This window comes from Gobius niger (genome assembly GCF_951799975.1).
Source record: "Gobius niger genome assembly, chromosome: 16".
Lineage (NCBI taxonomy): Eukaryota > Metazoa > Chordata > Actinopteri > Gobiiformes > Gobiidae > Gobius > Gobius niger.
The window spans coordinates 128,020-146,596 of NC_136867.1; the positions used below are offsets into that span (position 1 = coordinate 128,020).

General features: G+C 41.5%; 1 protein-coding gene across 1 annotated transcript; it reads right to left on the bottom strand.

The window, feature by feature from the left end:
• Positions 1–12,586: 12,586 nt before the first annotated feature.
• LOC306976318 (B2 bradykinin receptor-like) lies at positions 12,587–14,771 on the bottom strand (the record flags this gene model as incomplete). Its single annotated transcript, XM_079574239.1, has 2 exons — positions 12,587–13,628; positions 14,737–14,771. 2 exons carry the CDS (start codon positions 14,769–14,771, stop codon positions 12,587–12,589), a joined length of 1,077 nt encoding a protein of 358 aa, XP_079430365.1.
• Positions 14,772–18,577: the final 3,806 nt, after the last annotated feature.

An 18,577-nucleotide genomic window follows, 5' to 3' on the forward strand; every position in this document is an offset into this window, starting at 1 on the left:
AGATATTATAATGAATAGGTAGATATAAATAACACAACATAGAACAAAACGAAAAACCATAGCAAAATGCCAAGTCCATTGGTTTGTAAAGGTTTTTCAAAGTTTGTGGGCACAACAAAAAACAGGTTATAGTCCAACTGAAAAAGTGTGTGACTGTCCTACCACACCACGTAGCAGGGGCAGTGGGGGTTATAGCTCGCCATCCATAAATCCATAAAAGGGTCCAAACGAAAACGCGGTTCCAGCGTAGGAGGTGGACACAGATGGGGGAAAAAAAACCTGACCGATGAGTAGCTATAGCAATTCAGGCACCGGTAGGTCCTGATATGGTGCGTCGAGAAATCGAGTGAGGCACGGAAAGGGCGCAATCCGCCGCAGTAAGGGATCTGCTGATGTGAGAGAGGCTCAGTAGGTTTCGGCTTTTGGGAGCAAAACGCTGTTCCTGGCCACGCCACAGCAGTAGCAGCTATTTGGGGAATAGCGGGAGTGTTGTAAACGGAAGTGACAACGGGGAGAGAGGTCTTCCGGGAAACCGGCCTTTCACAACAAAGGCACAGGATGTTGGGCCGCTACATCACGTGGGTTACAGGCTACAAGCTCCTTCGCCCTCTGAGGAAGCATTAACTAAATGCGAAACGTTAGGGTTCTCTCTCTTCTCCTCGGGCCTGACTGGAATGTCCGGTAAACTTTTAACCTTTTACATTTGACTTATTTTTCACCTCTGGAGGCTTTTTTTTGCCTTTCTTTACCTTTGGATCTGTTTTTCAGCCATTTTAAAGCACTCTTCTAATAAAAATTGGCCGTTTTTTAACCAAACACAAAATCGGGTTAGCGAGGAACAGGAACATTTTCAACCTCTAGATGACCCCACTCGGCTTTTGGCTAAAAGCACATTTAAGCTGTTTCAAGCTGTCTATCAAAAAGCCATCATGGACAGGGCCATTCAAACGCAACACAGTGAAGAAATTAACCACATTAATCCGCCCCTCTTCCCCTTCTGAAGAAGTCACACATGCGGTTGAACAGAACACCAAAGACTGGTTAAATCGTAATCTCACCATCCTGCAAATCACTATGCAGAAGTTATTCTGGGTTACAAATCTCAGCCATTTCATGCTACTGCCTTCACTGCTGCTTTGGGATGGGTTAGGAAGCGTTACAAGGCCCGTCTAGACCCCAATACCCCCGCTCTAGTATGAGCTTTGTTGGAGCGGGACGACGCATTGTCCCACGCGTCCAATACTACACCTTCTCCCGCAGCTACCCCCTCTCTGGATGATTTGACAGAATTCCCCTCCTTGGCGGATAGCATTCCCCCTTCCGGGAGGCCAGTTTCGACCCGTAAATCTCCAACTTACATACGGTCTTTGAGCCTCGGGAGTAGAAGCCCGCTCGTAAACACTGTAAACAGACACAAGAGGCACAATGCGGGACCGGTCAGCGTTAGTCAGCTTAGGGAAAACTCTGCAGGGTCAGTTAGCGCCCCACACCTTCCTAACCAGCCCCTCTCACCTTCACTTCTGCCGGCAGCGCTTTACCCCGCCGTGCAGGTTGTGGACTCTCGCAGTTTCAATCCTGCCCCTGTCGTCCAAGATATAGCCCTTTCTCATCCTGTCCAGAACGTCCTCCCTGCTCGCTCTCCCGTGGGGGGAGACACAACTTCCAGAATGGTGAGTCGGTCCGGGCTAGTCGCATTAACCCTCGTGTCGCCTCGCGGGTCTTTTTGACCCGCTGTCATGTTCCGGGCATGTGGATGCAAGGTGACACAAGGGGGCGCCCTTCCAACCTTCTCAGTGTAAATGTGAGTTGACTTTCTTCAGAGTTAGACTTTAGGTCAGACACCATGAGTGACAGTAACATGACGCTAAATACAGTGAGCTCTTTGTTTGCAGTAAAAAGGCTGAGGCCTCATTGCTCTTCAGTCACAGACTGAGAAGTGAAGAAGGAAGTCATGGAGCTTCTGCTTTAGACAGAACTTCAGACTTCAGCTGCATGTAGGGGTCATATTATATCATATCAAATGTTGTAATCTGTAAAGCACTTTGTGATACCTTTTGGTATGAAAAGCGCTTTATAAATAAAGTTTGATTGATTCATATTCTGAAACACAATAATGCTCTTGTCTTGTCAGTATGGCACATGTGATATATAATTGATCACACAGTTCTCATGGAACAGTTGTCTGTAGTGAAGGTGTTTTAGCAAATCGTAAAGTGTGTATTGTGTGCTATAATCAATACTAGGGACAGGGAAGATGTCTTCATCCGGGTCTTCACCCCACAAAGGGGTCATTTTGGTACCAGGGAACGCTCAGGGTCCGTCATGTCAAAGTCAGGGTCAGTCAGGGTAACTGTCAATGGCACCGTCACTATTACCTGGCAGTGCCAGGGCTCTGAAGCCCTTAATATACAATTTTTGGTTCAAATTAGCATTAATTTTTGCCCATGTTTTTTATTTTTTCCTATAGAACCCTTATCAAAATAGGTCAGACAATAAGAATGGTGACTGCGGCCAGGTTGATCAGGTCTGTCCACGTTCCACATTCCAGTCTCTAGAACGGCTTTTCCCCCATTCATTGTTCAGGGGTCCGTTTCAAGTGTCCCCCTCATTATTGTTATATATCTGGAAAGGTCCTTGCCATCAGGGTGTTCAAGTCAATCTCCACAATGTGCCAGGTACCTGAGAAGATAAACACTGCACCGTATTGTTTAGTGTTCAAGTCCATTATATTTATTTATTTCATTTAGAGGTGCCATTAAAATGATTATACTAAAACTGCTAAGCCAATACAGTTTGAATGTAAGGGATCAGGAGATCAATCTAATGATCTGCCCCTCAGTTCCTTCTATTAATTCACATCAGGCTGTGTTCAATAATATTTTCAATTATCAGTCAGTTCTTGGCAATATTTCAACGTTCATGTTCGATGTTCTAAATATTTACAGTTGTTTTTTGTATCTTCTGCACAGTATTTACAAATCTTCACAATACAAAACCATCATATTCATCTTTGTATATATAAAAACTAGATTTTTCATATTTCTTCAGAATTTTAGCTCAAACACGATGTTTGGCCCATTGCTTTGGTCCTTATATGGTCAGTTATTTCAGATTAAAGTGAAGTAAAGTTTGTTTGTTTTTTTATTATAATTTTTTTTAGTCAGTCTTGGGTGTTCATTTGCAATTTATTTATTTATTTATATTTCTTTTTTTTTTAAATGTATTTATTGGCTTATTTGGTAGGGACAGTGCATGTTAATGAACATACATGGGTCTCATGCATGTAAACAAGCCACACCTTGGGGTAATTTCCATCCGTCGTCCCCCATGCGCACTCTCAAACACACTCTCTTTCATCCAGGCCTATTGTACATGTTTTTATCCCAAACTTTATAAAAACTCTATAACTCTATACAGTTCTCAACCCATGTCAGTGTTTCCCTTATATGTTTACCGGTTTGACTAAGAAGTTAAGACCAAAATGTGCACCCTGCCGGGGAAAATATCTAGCCTGTAGATAATATTGTAACCATTTTGTTTGAATTCCTTTATGATAAATATCCAGTTCAATTTAGACAACTCTCTCCAGAAAATGCAGCTCTTTCAAAACCGTACAGCACACGCCATCACACGGACCTTCACCTCTCACAAGCAACTTCACTGGCTTCCCATAAAACAAAGAATCTAATTCAAAATACAAAAATCCTTACACTCAAAGCACTTCCTAACCTGGCTCCTCCGTGCATATCTGACCTCCTGCCCACACACTCTGCTCCTCCTTCTCTCCAGCTCCGTCACCAGGGGGTGAGCCTTCAGCCGCTCTGCCCCCAGCTCTGGAACTCACTCCCTCCTGACCTACGTACCATAGACTCTGCCACTTTTCAAATCCAGACTGTCCCACACTCACCATCTCTCACCAATGCTTTGCTCTATTTGATTCTGTTCTGCTTGTAAATAATGGCAGGGGAAACGCTGCATGTTGCTACAATGTGATTTAGGTTTGTGTTATCTTTCGTCGACTGCTCACAAGAATATTTGTTTCAGTAACTTGTCGCAATTAATACATTTTTGTGTTTTTCTTTCACACGGTATTTAGTTTCGAGGCCAGATATCAGCAAAGGTTTTTCCTTAGGTCTATTAAAACTGACATTTGTCATGGGCATGATTAAAGTGCACACGACACATTAGACAAACATTGTGCTAAAACATTTAAAATTAAGATTCTGCTAAAACATCTAATCTAATATTCATTAAATTCTACCTACAACACAAATACTATTGTCTCACTTCCTCATTGGACAGTAACAAGAAGTGACATAAATAGAAGTAAAATTTAAACTCGCTGTGCCAACCATGTTTTATCAATGAGAATTCAGTCACTTGTAATTCTTTTCTATGGATTTCCCTACAGGGATTAAAGTTTAACTTAACTTCTATGGGACTATCCTCATGTTATCAAATATATATATATTGATAGAAATAACTTTTCTTGCCATTTGTCCTTAAATTGCTGTTTCACTGAACAAATATTATCTCTGTAAATATAAAAGAAATTAAAACCTCTCATATGCACTTAAAGTATGGACGTTTGAGTCCATAACCTAGAGCAGTGTCCTTTTATTTATTTAACCTGTTGCATTTTATCTATTTCTGTTAGTATGTATGTTATAGTTTATTATATCCATTATATTTTTGCTTCCTTTTATATATATTATTATTATTATTATTATCATTATTATTATTTTCACTTCCTCCTCAACTTTAGTTATGTGAACTCCTTTCAATGCCAGACGCTAGTTTTAAGGAGCTCTTTGTACAACTTTTATTTATACACATACTCACACATATCCATCCATCACATCCATATTCACTCAACGTTTTCACACAATACTTAATATCATAGTTTACACAATTTAAAAGTTTTTTACACAATACTTAATATCCCGGGCTACACAATTTAATACCATGCACATTTTTCTATACAAAACGGCACGCCGACCGTACAACGAGTGACTCTTATATTTACAACGGTTTTTGAGGACCACAAACCTCCCCAACGTATACCGTAACGTTGCAACAAAGAACCTACGTCTAGGTCTTTCCCAGTCTACGGGGTGGCAGGCTACAATATCGTTAATGAGCAAGGCACGCTGACCTCCTCCGATAATTGTACCTATAGGCGAGCTGGCCCGCGGTGCCACTCCCTTTCAGTCACTTAAACTTTATATACATTTTATATACATTTCATTTCACACTTCCAGCACATTTCACAACATAAAATCCTGTCCCTACTTCTCCGCTCGAGCCACCACATTCAGACAATCTGTGTTTTTCAAAAAAAACTTTAACTTTAAGTTTTCTTAAGTTTTGTTTTAAATTTTTTGTATTTTATTTCAAATTGAAACGGCAGACACTCAGTGATATGCTTACTTGTGTACACACAATTTTCTGTTTCCAATGTGGACAATTTTGGTTATTTAAAAACAACAGGCTTGTCCTTACCTTTTAGAAGTGCCGCGGCGGTGTACACAAGTGAGCAGAGGTCATGGAGGTCTGTTGCCCGTCTCAAGTCCTTGCGGACGAGACTGGGGTTCCCATTGGTCTCTTGGAATCACGTCGGGCAGGTCACCAAAACTGTAGGCGATTTTACAGGAAATATTAGCACTCTAATATACACAAGATCTGACTCCATAAGATCAATTTAAACACAGTTAAACAGTTAAGTTTAAAGTATTAAAGTATCAAAAAGGTCTCGCCAAGCGTGTTCGTTGATCCCAAGGTCCAAGAAGAAACAAATTCAGTAGCTTTAGACAAAGAAGATTTATTCCCTATAACAATTACAATTCTAAACACAGATTCTCCGAGCGCTAAAGTCCCTACACTAACACACACACGGTGCTCGAGCGGGGCAGTCCCGGGAAAAGCATCGTCTAACTGCGCTCTTACAATATATATTATCAAAAATGTGACGTTCACGAAGAGATAGGAGATGAGTTGAGCTTAGGCCAAGGTCACCAAGCTTTTCTCTCAGTAGTTTTCCACTAGAAGTGTCTTCCTGATGCCTTATTTGGAGTTATTTTTGCCCACACTGGTGTGGGCACCTGGATGTCTCCATAGATATGAGCAAAAGAGTGCAAGAGCGAGAAATGGGGTATTGTTACAGCGATGTGCGTGTGAAATGATTGGTTTTCCACTGAAACTTAAAGCACATAGATTAAACTCATAAAAAACATTCAATAGCATTATAAAATATAACATTAGCTAAAAATCATCAATTTCCCACATTCCCTCTTTTGATCTCTAACCAGAGATCACATGAATGGCAAAAGCAAACAATTAAATGGCTGTGTATAAAAAATATTTTTATTTTTTAAATGTCAATTATAAATTCAAGAAACTTACAATACAAATGTATATATTGGCGTGTGTGTGTGTGTGTGTGTGTGTGTGTGTGTGTGTGTGTGTGTGTGTGTGTGTGTGTGTGTGTGTGTGTGTGTGTGTGTGTGTGTGTGTTCATTGCATACTGTTATGGCAGGAGTTCATCAGTCTCTGTGGTGTCCGCTGTCTCCGCAGCATCTGTTGATACCGGCACCAGCACATACTGTCCTCCTGGTCCCATCATCGAGGTTATCATGTTAGACAGCATGCTGCGAAGACAGGGCACATGGCATGACACAGACAACCCAAAAAATATGCATTAAGTCAATATATGGTACAAATATGCCAAATGGACTGCTAATCACAGGAATCTGATCAATTGCTTTGTGTGTACCCAAATGCCCAAAGCTTCAGGAACCCCATCTTTATTTGTCAGACCATACCAATCCAAACCAGCTCTGACATGCTACCCTCTGTCCTGTCTAAAGGACTGTTAAAAATATATCACTTACATTGAACAGAACCCCCACTTTTGAATTAGAAACTACTATAGAATTTTGCAATAAATGCCATCTCTGACCTGCAGAAACAGGCAGAGACCAGAAATTTCTGTTGCTTGTACTAATCATACTGATTTGGTTCTGTGTCATGCCATGTGCCCTGTCTTCGCAGCATGCTGTCTAACATGATAACCTCGATGATGGGACCAGGAGGACAGTATGTGCTGGTGCCAGTATCAACAGATGCTGCGGAGACAGCGGACACCACAGAGACTGATGAACTCCTGCCATAACAGTATGCAATGAACACACACACACACACACACACACACACACACACACACACACACACACACACACACACACACACACACACACACACACACACGCCAATATATACATTTGTATTGTAAGTTTCTTGAATTTATAATTGACATTTAAAAAATAAAAATATTTTTTATACACAGCCATTTAATTGTTTGCTTTTGCCATTCATGTGATCTCTGGTTAGAGATCAAAAGAGGGAATGTGGGAAATTGATGATTTTTAGCTAATGTTATATTTTATAATGCTATTGAATGTTTTTTATGAGTTTAATCTATGTGCTTTAAGTTTCAGTGGAAAACCAATCATTTCACACGCACATCGCTGTAACAATACCCCATTTCTCACATTTTTGATAATATATATTGTAAGAGCGCAGTTAGACGATGCTTTTCCCGGGACTGCCCCGCTCGAGCACTGTGTGTGTGTTAGTGTCGGGACTTTAGCGCTCGGAGAATCTGTGTTTAGAATTGTAATTGTTATAGGGAATAAATCTTCTTTGACTAAAGCTACTGAATTCTGGTTGTTTCTCCTTGGACCTTGGGATCAACGAACACGCTTGGCGAGACCTTTTTGATACTTTAATACTTTAAACTTAACTGTTTAACTGTGTTTAAATTGATTTTATGGAGTCAGATCTTGTGTATATTAGAGTGCTAATATTTCCTGTAAAATCGCCTACAATACATCATATAGGGAAAATAATTACAATTACAAAAATGCTGTATCTAATCAAAAAAAAAAAGGGTTTTTTAAAAATGTACTCTCATTCTAAAAAAGAAAACCCAAACAAACCCTAACCATTTGTATCTGCTGTAAAGTCATGTTTGTCCCAGTTCCTCTGAGTCGTGGTGCAGCAGGACTGACTCATGAGGTTTATTTCTTCAACAGTTACTATAGTAACTATTTTCTCCAAAGTAAAAGTAGATCTACCACAGTCCTGTCCACATCTGTCATGGTCCACCATGACTCACCACGACTCAGTGTGTGACTGAAGAGCAATGAGGCCTCAGCCTTTTTACTGCAAACAAAGAGCTCACTGTATTTAGCGTCATGTTACTGTCACTCATGGTGTCTGACCTAAAGTCTAACTCTGAAGAAAGTCAACTCACATTTACACAGAGAAGGTTGGAAGGGCGCCCCCTTGTGTCACCTTGCATCCAAATGCCCGGAACATGACAGCGGGTCAAAAAGACCCGCGAAGGCCACACGAGGGTTAAAGCAGTACCCGTTCCAACTCAATACCCCCCCAAAATTCACTCTAAAAATACGCAAAAAAACGTGTGTATCGTCGCTTTAAACCTCCTTACAATTACAGTTATGTGACTTTCTTTTAACTCCAGTTTATTCACTAACTACAACCTTATGTCGCACCTAAAGTTGAAACTTCGCTCCAATATCTATTATATCATCGTTTTAATCCTTGCCTTATAACTCCAGTTACGTAAATGATCTATCATCGCTTTAACATTAATTAACAACAGTTAGGGTCCTTTGCCTAAAACAATATTTTTAGTATAACACCTCTCAGTGCCGTTGGAATAAGGAAACTGCAAACGCCGTACGTTGGCCAGTGCAAACCTTTGACTCTCCTTAACTGTTCAATTCACTAAGGACTGAACAGGGAGGTCATCGGGATATTTTTCTAACCTAACCCCTAACCCTATTAAACCAAGTTGAGTTGGGGGTTGGATAGCCAAGTCCAATCATTGGCCCTAACCTTAAGGTCAGTGGACCCATGCCTAAACCTAAGTTATAGGAAGGACAATTTAAGTTCTACAGAAAAATATCTTTTTTGCTTTTTGGATTATTTTAGTTTGTTATTTTGGTGTGTAGAACACCAGTGGGAAACCCTCAGGGTACAACTTTCAGCAGATATGGCCCGTGCATTACCGAGCTCCACTAGGAAGTTGGGTTTAACTCAAAAACCTAACCCCTTCTTGCTGACATCACAGCCTTGTTGGGACATGGTGGACATTCACCAACCATCCACTACTCCACCCATCTGACCATCAAGGGTTACACGGCACTCACCAGTGAACAAGAGCTAACCCTAATGGCTCATTCATACTTCACAAGACGCAACAACTTTGTTCTTGCACCCTGAGCTGCAAGAACAAAATGAAGTCACTTTTGCCTTGTTGCCATGGAAAAGTTTAATACAGTGGGTTGCATAAGTAAGCCCCCCTTTAAAAGAACAGGCCACCGTTTTTCCACACTGAGATGTGTTCTCACCTGAGCTTAGACAAGTTGATACGTACTTGTCTGGTCTTTGTATATTCTAACCCTATCCTAATTATTCATTTATTCTGCACAAATACATCATGCAAACAGTCTTATGTGGAAGGGTGTGTGTGGGTGGATGGGTATGGTGGTTCATGCCTGATAGAATCAGAGATGTAGAAATTTAAATTAATCTATTATTCATTTAAAGGGGGGGTATTATGCAAAATCGACTTTTTCAAGCTTTACATCATGTTATTATGTCATTCCCTCATTAAAAACATGCCTGAAGTGTTGCCTGGGCACATTCACGTATTTCTGAGTAATCTGTAGAAACTCTGATGGCGGCCATTTTAGATAAAACGCCTGATTCCTCCTCGGAACGCCTCCATCTCCTCGCAGACGCCTCCGACCTTTCGTCACCAGCCGAGTAACCAACCACTGCTCCTCAGCAGAACCCCCTCCCCACAGTGTCTAGCCCTAAGATGTAAACAGAGTCATCATGGAGGATTAGCTTCATGTGTTGTGAAACGGAGCCACAGCAGACTTTTACAAAGACACATCAGTGTTTCTGTTACCGAAACACCCAGGATTAAAACCGGTGACAAGAACGCTTATTTCAGTGTCTGGTTCTGCGCTGGGAATGTCTTAGGGCCTTGATGATGCACAGAGCCTCCGGAGAAAGCTAATGCTAAGCTAAACCTCGAGTCATCACGTGAAAACAAAATATGCACAAATAAAGTCAATAAAACCACCACACACATAAAGAACCGTTTAACAATGATCACACACGGAGCCTGGCTTGTTGATTTGGAAGTTTATTGCTCACATTTCATCTACAATGGGTCATAGCCGAGTGGCTTTCTCCCGGAGCTAACAAGCTAGCTGCAACAAGCTAACGGGAAAATTCACTGAATACAAGCAGCATGTTATGCATTGAAAACGTCACTAAAACAGGCAACTGCTTGAAGCAGCCTTTATGATGATCACACACGGAGCCTGGCTTGTTGATTTCGTAGTTTATTGCTCACATTTCATCTACAGTGAGTCGTAGCCGAGTGGTTTTCTCCCGGAGCTAAGGCACTATTAGCCGCGACAAGCTAACAACCTTCACCTTCACATTCATTGAAAACAGGCAGCATATTATGCACAAATAATGTCAATAAAGCAGGCAACTACTCGAAGCAGCCTTTACGATGATCACACAATGAGCCTGGCTTTACACATGTGTGGTTTATTACAGACTTTTCATCAACAATGAGCTGTAGTCGATTATAACAAGCTAACGGGTAACCTCGAAAAACCATTGTCCACCTGCACAGATAATGTCCGTCTTTGAATCGTATGGGCTCCTGCAGATCCTGGTGTCGTCCATGGGGGTATAGTTAGAGATCCATAGGGCATGGCAGATGCAAAGAGAAGCCTCCAAACAGCAGTTATTTTTCAGGCAAGAGCCCCTTCCAAGCGTCCGGTGTGGAAGGTTCGTCTCCAAATCATATCCTGTGTGGCCATTGTTCACAAAGTGATAAACAGTAGCTCCTTTCCAACAATAAAAATTAAAATGCACCGATCGTAGTTTCAATACTGTGGAGACAACGAGCGGAGTGTTGTGATGCCACAGACAGCGTGTGGAGGGGGTGTGTCGGAAAGGGTCAGAGATTCTCAAAGAGACAGAGGCCTATTTCAAGCCATTTGCTACGGCCATTTTGAAAGAGCAATTTTATACAAGGCAGTTATTTTAATTTACTGCATTTACAGACCAACAGAAGGTTTGTCATCATTGTAGTGTGATATAGACTGGTGCTATGTGGCTGAAAAAAGCATAATACCCCCTCTTTAATTATTATTTATTCCTTTTTTTAACGGCTTTAGTGAAGGACTCTTCTCTCGGCAGACTCAACGTTTGCATAATTAGCTGGGGGTAATGAAGGGAGAGAGGGGAGACAGGGGGGAGGACAGAGGTGTAATAGAGGGGGATGAATGTGCAATGGCTGACTTTCTTTGCCTGGGTGAGAGATTTAGTGAGCCCGGTACAACAATAACACAACAAGGTCCGAAATTGTAAATCAGCATAATAGAAAATCATCATTTCAATCTTAAAGGAATGTCTACTGCTTTGTTCAATTAAAAAAAAAAAAAAATACTGTACAAAACCTTTACAAAAAATGACGCCTCACAATATAGTCCCCCTTTTTATCTGCTTATAAAATCGACATGCTACATTTCTGGGTAAATATACTTCGCATGAAAACACTTCACGTAACTTTATTTAAATAGGGAACACGTGGAAGAGCTTGGTAGCTTCTATCGTGAGCTTTTTCGGAGCTATGTGACATGTGGGAGAGGCTGTGTATGTGCTCCGTTTGCGTGACAGAGCGCACGGACAAAGACCAGACGGGGATATATTAACACGTCTAAAGTGAGGTAAGAACATATCTTAGTATGTAAAAACGGTGGCCTATTCCTTTAAGGACTAAGGCGTTTTGGGGCAGTGATGCTGTCCAGAGGGAGACCTTCCTTTCGTCTCTAACCAGTCTGTGTGTGTTTTTGTAACATTTTTCTCAAGTACTAGTCAATTCTGAGATGTGAGGGGAAGGACTTAATAAAATGTCCATTGGGGGTGTTTTTTCTAGCAGGAGAATTTGGAGACAACAGCATACTTTTCAACATTGGGTTGTGAAAAACATGGAGATTTTTTTTTTCATCGGTTTATTGGCCCAAGGAACATTATTCCCTTGCCAGATGTGCCTGTAATTGTCGATGTAATTTCTTGCCTTGTATTTACCTGATTAAGGTAAATCAGGTAATGGTTTATTCGTGATTAATCAAAATGAATAAATTACCTGAATTACTTTTTAATACTTAAAAAAATCAGAATCTTGAAAAGGCCTACTTGATTCCATAAAAATCACAATACATTTAAAAGTTAGCATAGATTTATAAAGCACAAATCCATATGTTTATTTTTCTTTTCTCGTCAAGCCTCTTCAAAGTGTTGCATTTGTCCAGTATTGTCCATCAACTCACACTTCTATCTTCTCTCAACTATTTAGCTATCGGAGGTGGTTTAAATCAACATCATGAACTGAATCTTGATATGTCACAACAAAATGCAAATCTAATCGACAATAACACAAGACATCGTCATGTCCCGGGGTCTATCATAAGACGCCCTTGGCTTTGACCTGAGTTTTAGGCGAAGACAAAAGACTCGAGCTTGTAGTGACGACCTGCGGGCTGGACTTCCCCCCCAAGCCGCTCAGGACCTCCCACATCTTGATGCGAAAGAGTTCCCCCACGATCACGTACAGAACGGGGTTGAGATCGCTGTTGAAGAACCCAAGGTAGAGAAAAAAGTGCCCACAGACTGTGATAAATCTGGCCAATTTGCAAGTGTTTCCAATGAGTTTGAATCTGATCGCGAGTTCCATCACTTTCAGCACTCGAAACGGCAGCCAGCAGATCAGGAACGCCAGCAGCACTGCCAAAACTAGGACGGTCACTTTACGCTCGGTTTTCTGATCGCTCATGCCATTCATAAGCCTGTTCCTCAGCACGTGGAGGATTCTGGCGGTGCAAAAGGAAATAATCAGAAGTGGGATGACGAACACAAGTACGGTTTGGACGATGTCGTTGACCTGGTACACTTCTGGCGAACAGGTTGATTGACACGTGTACGTGGTTCCGTTGTCTGGTTCATACTCTTCAACATTTCTGCACAGGAGAGTCGGGATGTTGATCAGCAAACCAAAGCACCACACGACCACGCAGCACATCTTGGCGTATTTGCGTCTGCGCAGTTTGTATTGTGACAGTGGGTGTGCCAGCGCCAAAAAACGATCCACGCAGACCAGAATGAGGAAATATATACTGCAGTTGTAGTTGAGTACAATCAGAAGACCCACGATCTTACACATAGGTCCGCCAAAAGTCCAGCTGTATTCATTGGATACGTATTTGCCCCAAAAAGGCAAAAACAGGACGAGGAAGAGGTCGGCGGCGGCCATGTTGCTCAGGTAGATCTCGGTGGAGGTGCAGGCTTTCTTGTGGAGGAGGAAGACCAGCAGCACCAGTAGGTTGAGGGGGATGCCCAGTGCGGAGATGGTGTATATGTAGACTGGAACTACTTTGTGGATCCAGTATGGGTTTAAGTAATCCTCCTCGCAGTCCAGAGGAGGCGTCAGGGTGGAGTTCACTAGCGAGCTGGAAGTACAAAGCAAAAGAACAAGTCAGGATCTAGTAGTGTACAGCTGTACACTGTTCAGTTGTTCAATTCATCATGAATTCAACGAGCTTCTATACATGATGAATTGCTCTCTTCAGACGGTCTTCCCTGCTGCGTTTAAAGGGGCGGTGGTGAGGCCCCTGGTGAAGAAGAGCAATTTGGGCTGTAATGATTTTGACAATTTCAGACCAGTATCCAACTTACCGATTTTAAGCAAAATCTTTGAAAAACATGTCTTTGACTATGATTTTATTACTGCACATAATGTCCTTGAGAAATTCCAGTCTGGCTATAGGGTACCGAGACCGCCCTCTTAAAGATTTATGCCTCACAGAAGGTCACAGTGTTGGTTCTCCTGGATCTGAGCGCTGCCTTTGATACAGTCAACCACACTATTCTTTTAACTCGTTTAAAACACATCGGCCTCTCCGGTGCTGAACACAAATGGTTTACTTCCTACCTCACAGACAGGACGTTCATTTTAGGCCCAGTGCTTTATAACCTGTATATGCTCCCTCTTGGTGATGTCATCAGGGTTAGGGTTATCAGGAATCAGTGGTCTCTGATTCCGGAGACCACTTTTAGAAGTGATTCCGGAGACCGGAGACCACTCTGATTCCGGAGACCACTCTGATTCCGGAGACCACTCTGATTCCGGAGACCACTCTGATTCCGGAGACCACTCTGATTCCGGAGACCACTTCAGCCATGGGGTCTGGAGCAGTTTGCAAACTAGGCCAGTTTGGGGGAGGGGGACATGTCACCGCTCTGATTGGTCAGGCCTGTGAGAGTCAATAGTCGACTTGCACTTGCATATTCAAAGTTACCTTTCTCTTCACAAATTTAAACCAGGCTCTATGACTTGTTCACACAAAATAAAGGCACTTAACCGGGGCTGGTTTAAGAGTCCAAATAAGGTCCAAATAAAATCCACATGCGTTAATTGTCTATAGTTTAAAGCCCAAAATTGATCTGGACGCACATCTTAAAGGTGCAGCCAAGTAATATGAAAATACATTTTAGATCCAATTCTCGCTGTAAGTGTTTCCATGTCCAGGTAAAACCATTCCCGCAGTTAAAACATACTTAATGATCCAGTCGCAAATGCAAAATTCCAACATCTTGCCGCTGCTGCTTCTTTGGCCTGACCGTCTAAAAGTGAAAGTGCACATACTTTCACTTCTGTATGGATTGAGCCTAGAGGCCGATCAGAGCTAGGTAGGCTCTATTAAAGTCTGTTATAAATTAGTTTTGGAAAACATTTGCATATGATTGTTCCTATTGCTAATCAGTGTAAAAGGCATATAGAGTAATTGTATATGTATTTTTTGTGGATGAGCGCTCTGCCCCACCTAATGGTGAAAGTTTGCATATACAAAGGTGTTTTGATGCAGGACTAAAGCTCAGTTATATCAGACTGTGGTTATTGCCACATGAATATTAATGTCCTTGGCCACTCCCATAACAACCCAGACCACTTTACCCTAAAGTCACTTCAAACATAAACTTTTGGGGGCTGCCCCTCCGTAAATGAACCGGCCTCAAATGAACTGAACTGGTCTGGTCCTGTGAAAATCCCTCTATATTGTTGACAGAAAAACTGTCTCACTCAGTAGATTGCAGCTTTCCTAAGTATAAGCTGACCTGTTAGGTTGGTCAGTAGTGTCTTTTCTGTTCACATTTTTCACTTTGCATGAATTGCATCTATACGGATGCACAGTAAAGGAAAATGTATTGATTTATAATGTATTTTGTTTTAATGTTGTTTAATGAAAGCACTGAATTTATGCACATGTTCTTCTGCTGCTGAACGTTAATAAAAGTACCTCTATGACATTTGTCACCTTTGGTTTAGACCAAGAACATATGACTTATTGGTATTAATTCACTGGAACAAATATCGAGGTATATTGTATATCGCTATTCAGCCCAAAAATATTGAGATATTACTTCACTACACTTCACCATCGCAGCCCTGATATACCAAATATACACATGTGTACAAGCTCTGTATAATCATATAGAAACACAAACTATAGTCATGTACTTAAGTTTGACGGGACATGGCCTAACCCTTTTTTTTTTTTTTTAAATGTATGTTTATTTTGCAGACATGACAGAGACAAATAAAATACATGACACACACAAAAATCACAATACAAAAATACAAAACAAGACAAAACAAAAGAACCAAAAAAAAAAAAAAAAAAAGGAATTGGGGGGGAGAGGGGGGCTGGTTGTGGTACAGTTCATAAAAATAATTTTAAAAGAAAAAAGAAAAACATGCTCAAGACACGGCAAATGGTCTAAACTTACAGAGCTTTTTTTTTTTCCAAGGCACTCATAACGCTTTACAGCAGGTGACCATCCATTCACATTGTCATTCACACCCCAACACATGCGGACACTGCTTCTCACACAATCACCCAATACTGCATTTATCTTTGTAATACATCTACGTGTTAGTTTGCTTTTTAAGGGGATTTCTAAGTGACACATTTTTATTCTTGGGTGATAGTAGTCATATTAAGTAGAACAGTTTAAGAAGCATTGTCTTAATAATAATAATTAAGAGCAGTCTATTTCCTTTAGTTAATCAGTTTCTTCCGTAGTTCATTCTTTACTTCTTGTGTCATTTCATTTGTTTGGCTTTTGCCGGGATCGCAAAGGAGCGCTGTTACATTCTCCATCGATAACAAGTTCATAAAGTCTTTCACCCAGTTATGTAGGTCAAAACAGTCTTCATTACGTACTTTACAGTTTTTAAGTATGATTCTTTTTACTGACATAAACCCTAAAGCTGCAATCCTCTGTGTAGTTTTAGACAGGGTGCCAATCGTATTTCCAAGGACGAGAACATCAAATTGATCAGGTATTTCTACAGTCAAAAGGTCTTGCATAAAACCAGTTACGGCCGCCCAGAATTTTCTTCCATTAGGGCAAGCCCACAGCAGGTGATTAAGTGTGCCAATCCGGCCACATCCATGCCAGCACAAATCCGAGATAATTGAATTCATTTTTTTCAAAGTTACGGGGGTAACATACGCTCTATGAATAATTTTCATTTGGATAATTTTATAATGTACACATTTTGAAACAGCAGGATTTTTTTTTAATTGTGTCCCCTTGTTCAACAGTTAATGGAGAGCCAATGTCTTTCTCCCATTGCAATTTTGTGGATGTGGTGCTGTCAGGAAGTGAAGAAATACAAATTATTAACGTTTGAAAATTTCATTTTGTTTTCGAATGTCAGTTTAGTGTTTATAATTCTTCCTGATTTGGCCCCACAGCCCCTGAGAATGTTTGTGAAATCTTGTGACGAGGCAGGACGTAGAACAACGCGAGCCTCGGCCAGAGGAGGCTGTTCTGTGAACTTTAGATCCTCCACGTTTGGACAGAATTGTTTCTCTGTAAAAGCTGCAGGATGTGGGACTCGCTGCCATTGACTGTTGGAGAGAGCAGCACTTCACAACAGTTCAAACTTAATCTGAAGAAGTGGCTGAAAGACGGTCAGATTTGTGAGCATTAAGTAGTAGTAAATATGAGATGGTACAAGTTTAAAAAAAAAATGGTATATAATTAGGCCCGAGCAACGGACACGCAGTGTCCCGCGAGGGACTAATTAAAATCGATAACGGGGGACGAAAACGCAAGAATTCACGTAGCAAACGTGAACCGATTCGCAAGTAACAGGGGTCAAAACGTAGTGCTCCGCAAGCTCTAATTTTGGGTGGGGTTCGCGAGAGAAAATAATAAAAGTTGACTCTGTGGCGCCCCCTCAAACAGGCGGTTTACATTGACCCAATGGAGGAGCGGTCGCAAAAAAAATCATCGTACAAAAGTGACATTGGCCAGGGACATAGACCACGTCAGGACATGTCAAAAATGATATTATGACCCCGCCCTAAATGCTACAGGAAGTCGGCCATCTTGGCCCGAACCTCAAACCTTCAAAATCGTACCTCTTGAACTTCTGGCCCCTGATCCCCGAGTTTTCAATGCAAAGCCTCCAATTTTGGCCAACATGTCCCAAACCCATGTTGCTTTCTAAATCATCATTTCAATTTTTTTTTAATTATTGGGCGTGGTCATGACGAGGCCGCAACTGAGAGGCCATTTTTAGCAAATTTCAAAGCCTCATATCTTTCACAGACTTGGCCGGATTGGAACGGACCCAATCCGGCGCACGTGCACATTCCACACCTGGACCTAATGCTGTGCACACGCAGCCGCTATCGCCAAAAATGACTCACTGGCGCCCCCTCAAAGGTTTTGTCTTTAAAAATTTGTATAAAAAAAAACGGATGGTATGGAGGTGTGGAAAAAATCATACAGACCTTGTCTGTGATGGGGAACAACATATCAAAGCCACGTCACTCTGAGTAATGTCTTTGTGGGAGAAAAATAATGGCCGAAAAATCGTTTCCATTATTATTATTATTATTATTAGGCCCGAGCAACGGACACGCAGTGTCCCGCGAGGGACTAATTAAAATCGATAACGGGGGACGAAAACGCAAGAATTCACGTAGCAAACGTGAACCGATTCGCAAGTAACAGGGGTCAAAACGTAGTGCTCCGCAAGCTCTAATTTTGGGCGGGGTTCGCGAGAGAAAATAATAAAAGTTGACTCTGTGGCGCCCCCTCAAACAGGCGGTTTACATTGACCCAATGGAGGAGCGGTCGCAAAAAAAATCATCGTACAAACGTGACATTGGCCAGGGACATAGACCACGTCAGGACATGTCAAAAATGATATTATGACCCCGCCCTAAATGCTACAGGAAGTCGGCCATCTTGGCCCGAACCTCAAACCTTCAAAATCGTACCTCTTGAACTTCTGGCCCCTAATCCCCGAGTTTTCAATGCAAAGCCTCCAATTTTGGCCAACATGTCCCAAACCCATGTGGCTTTCTAAATCATCATT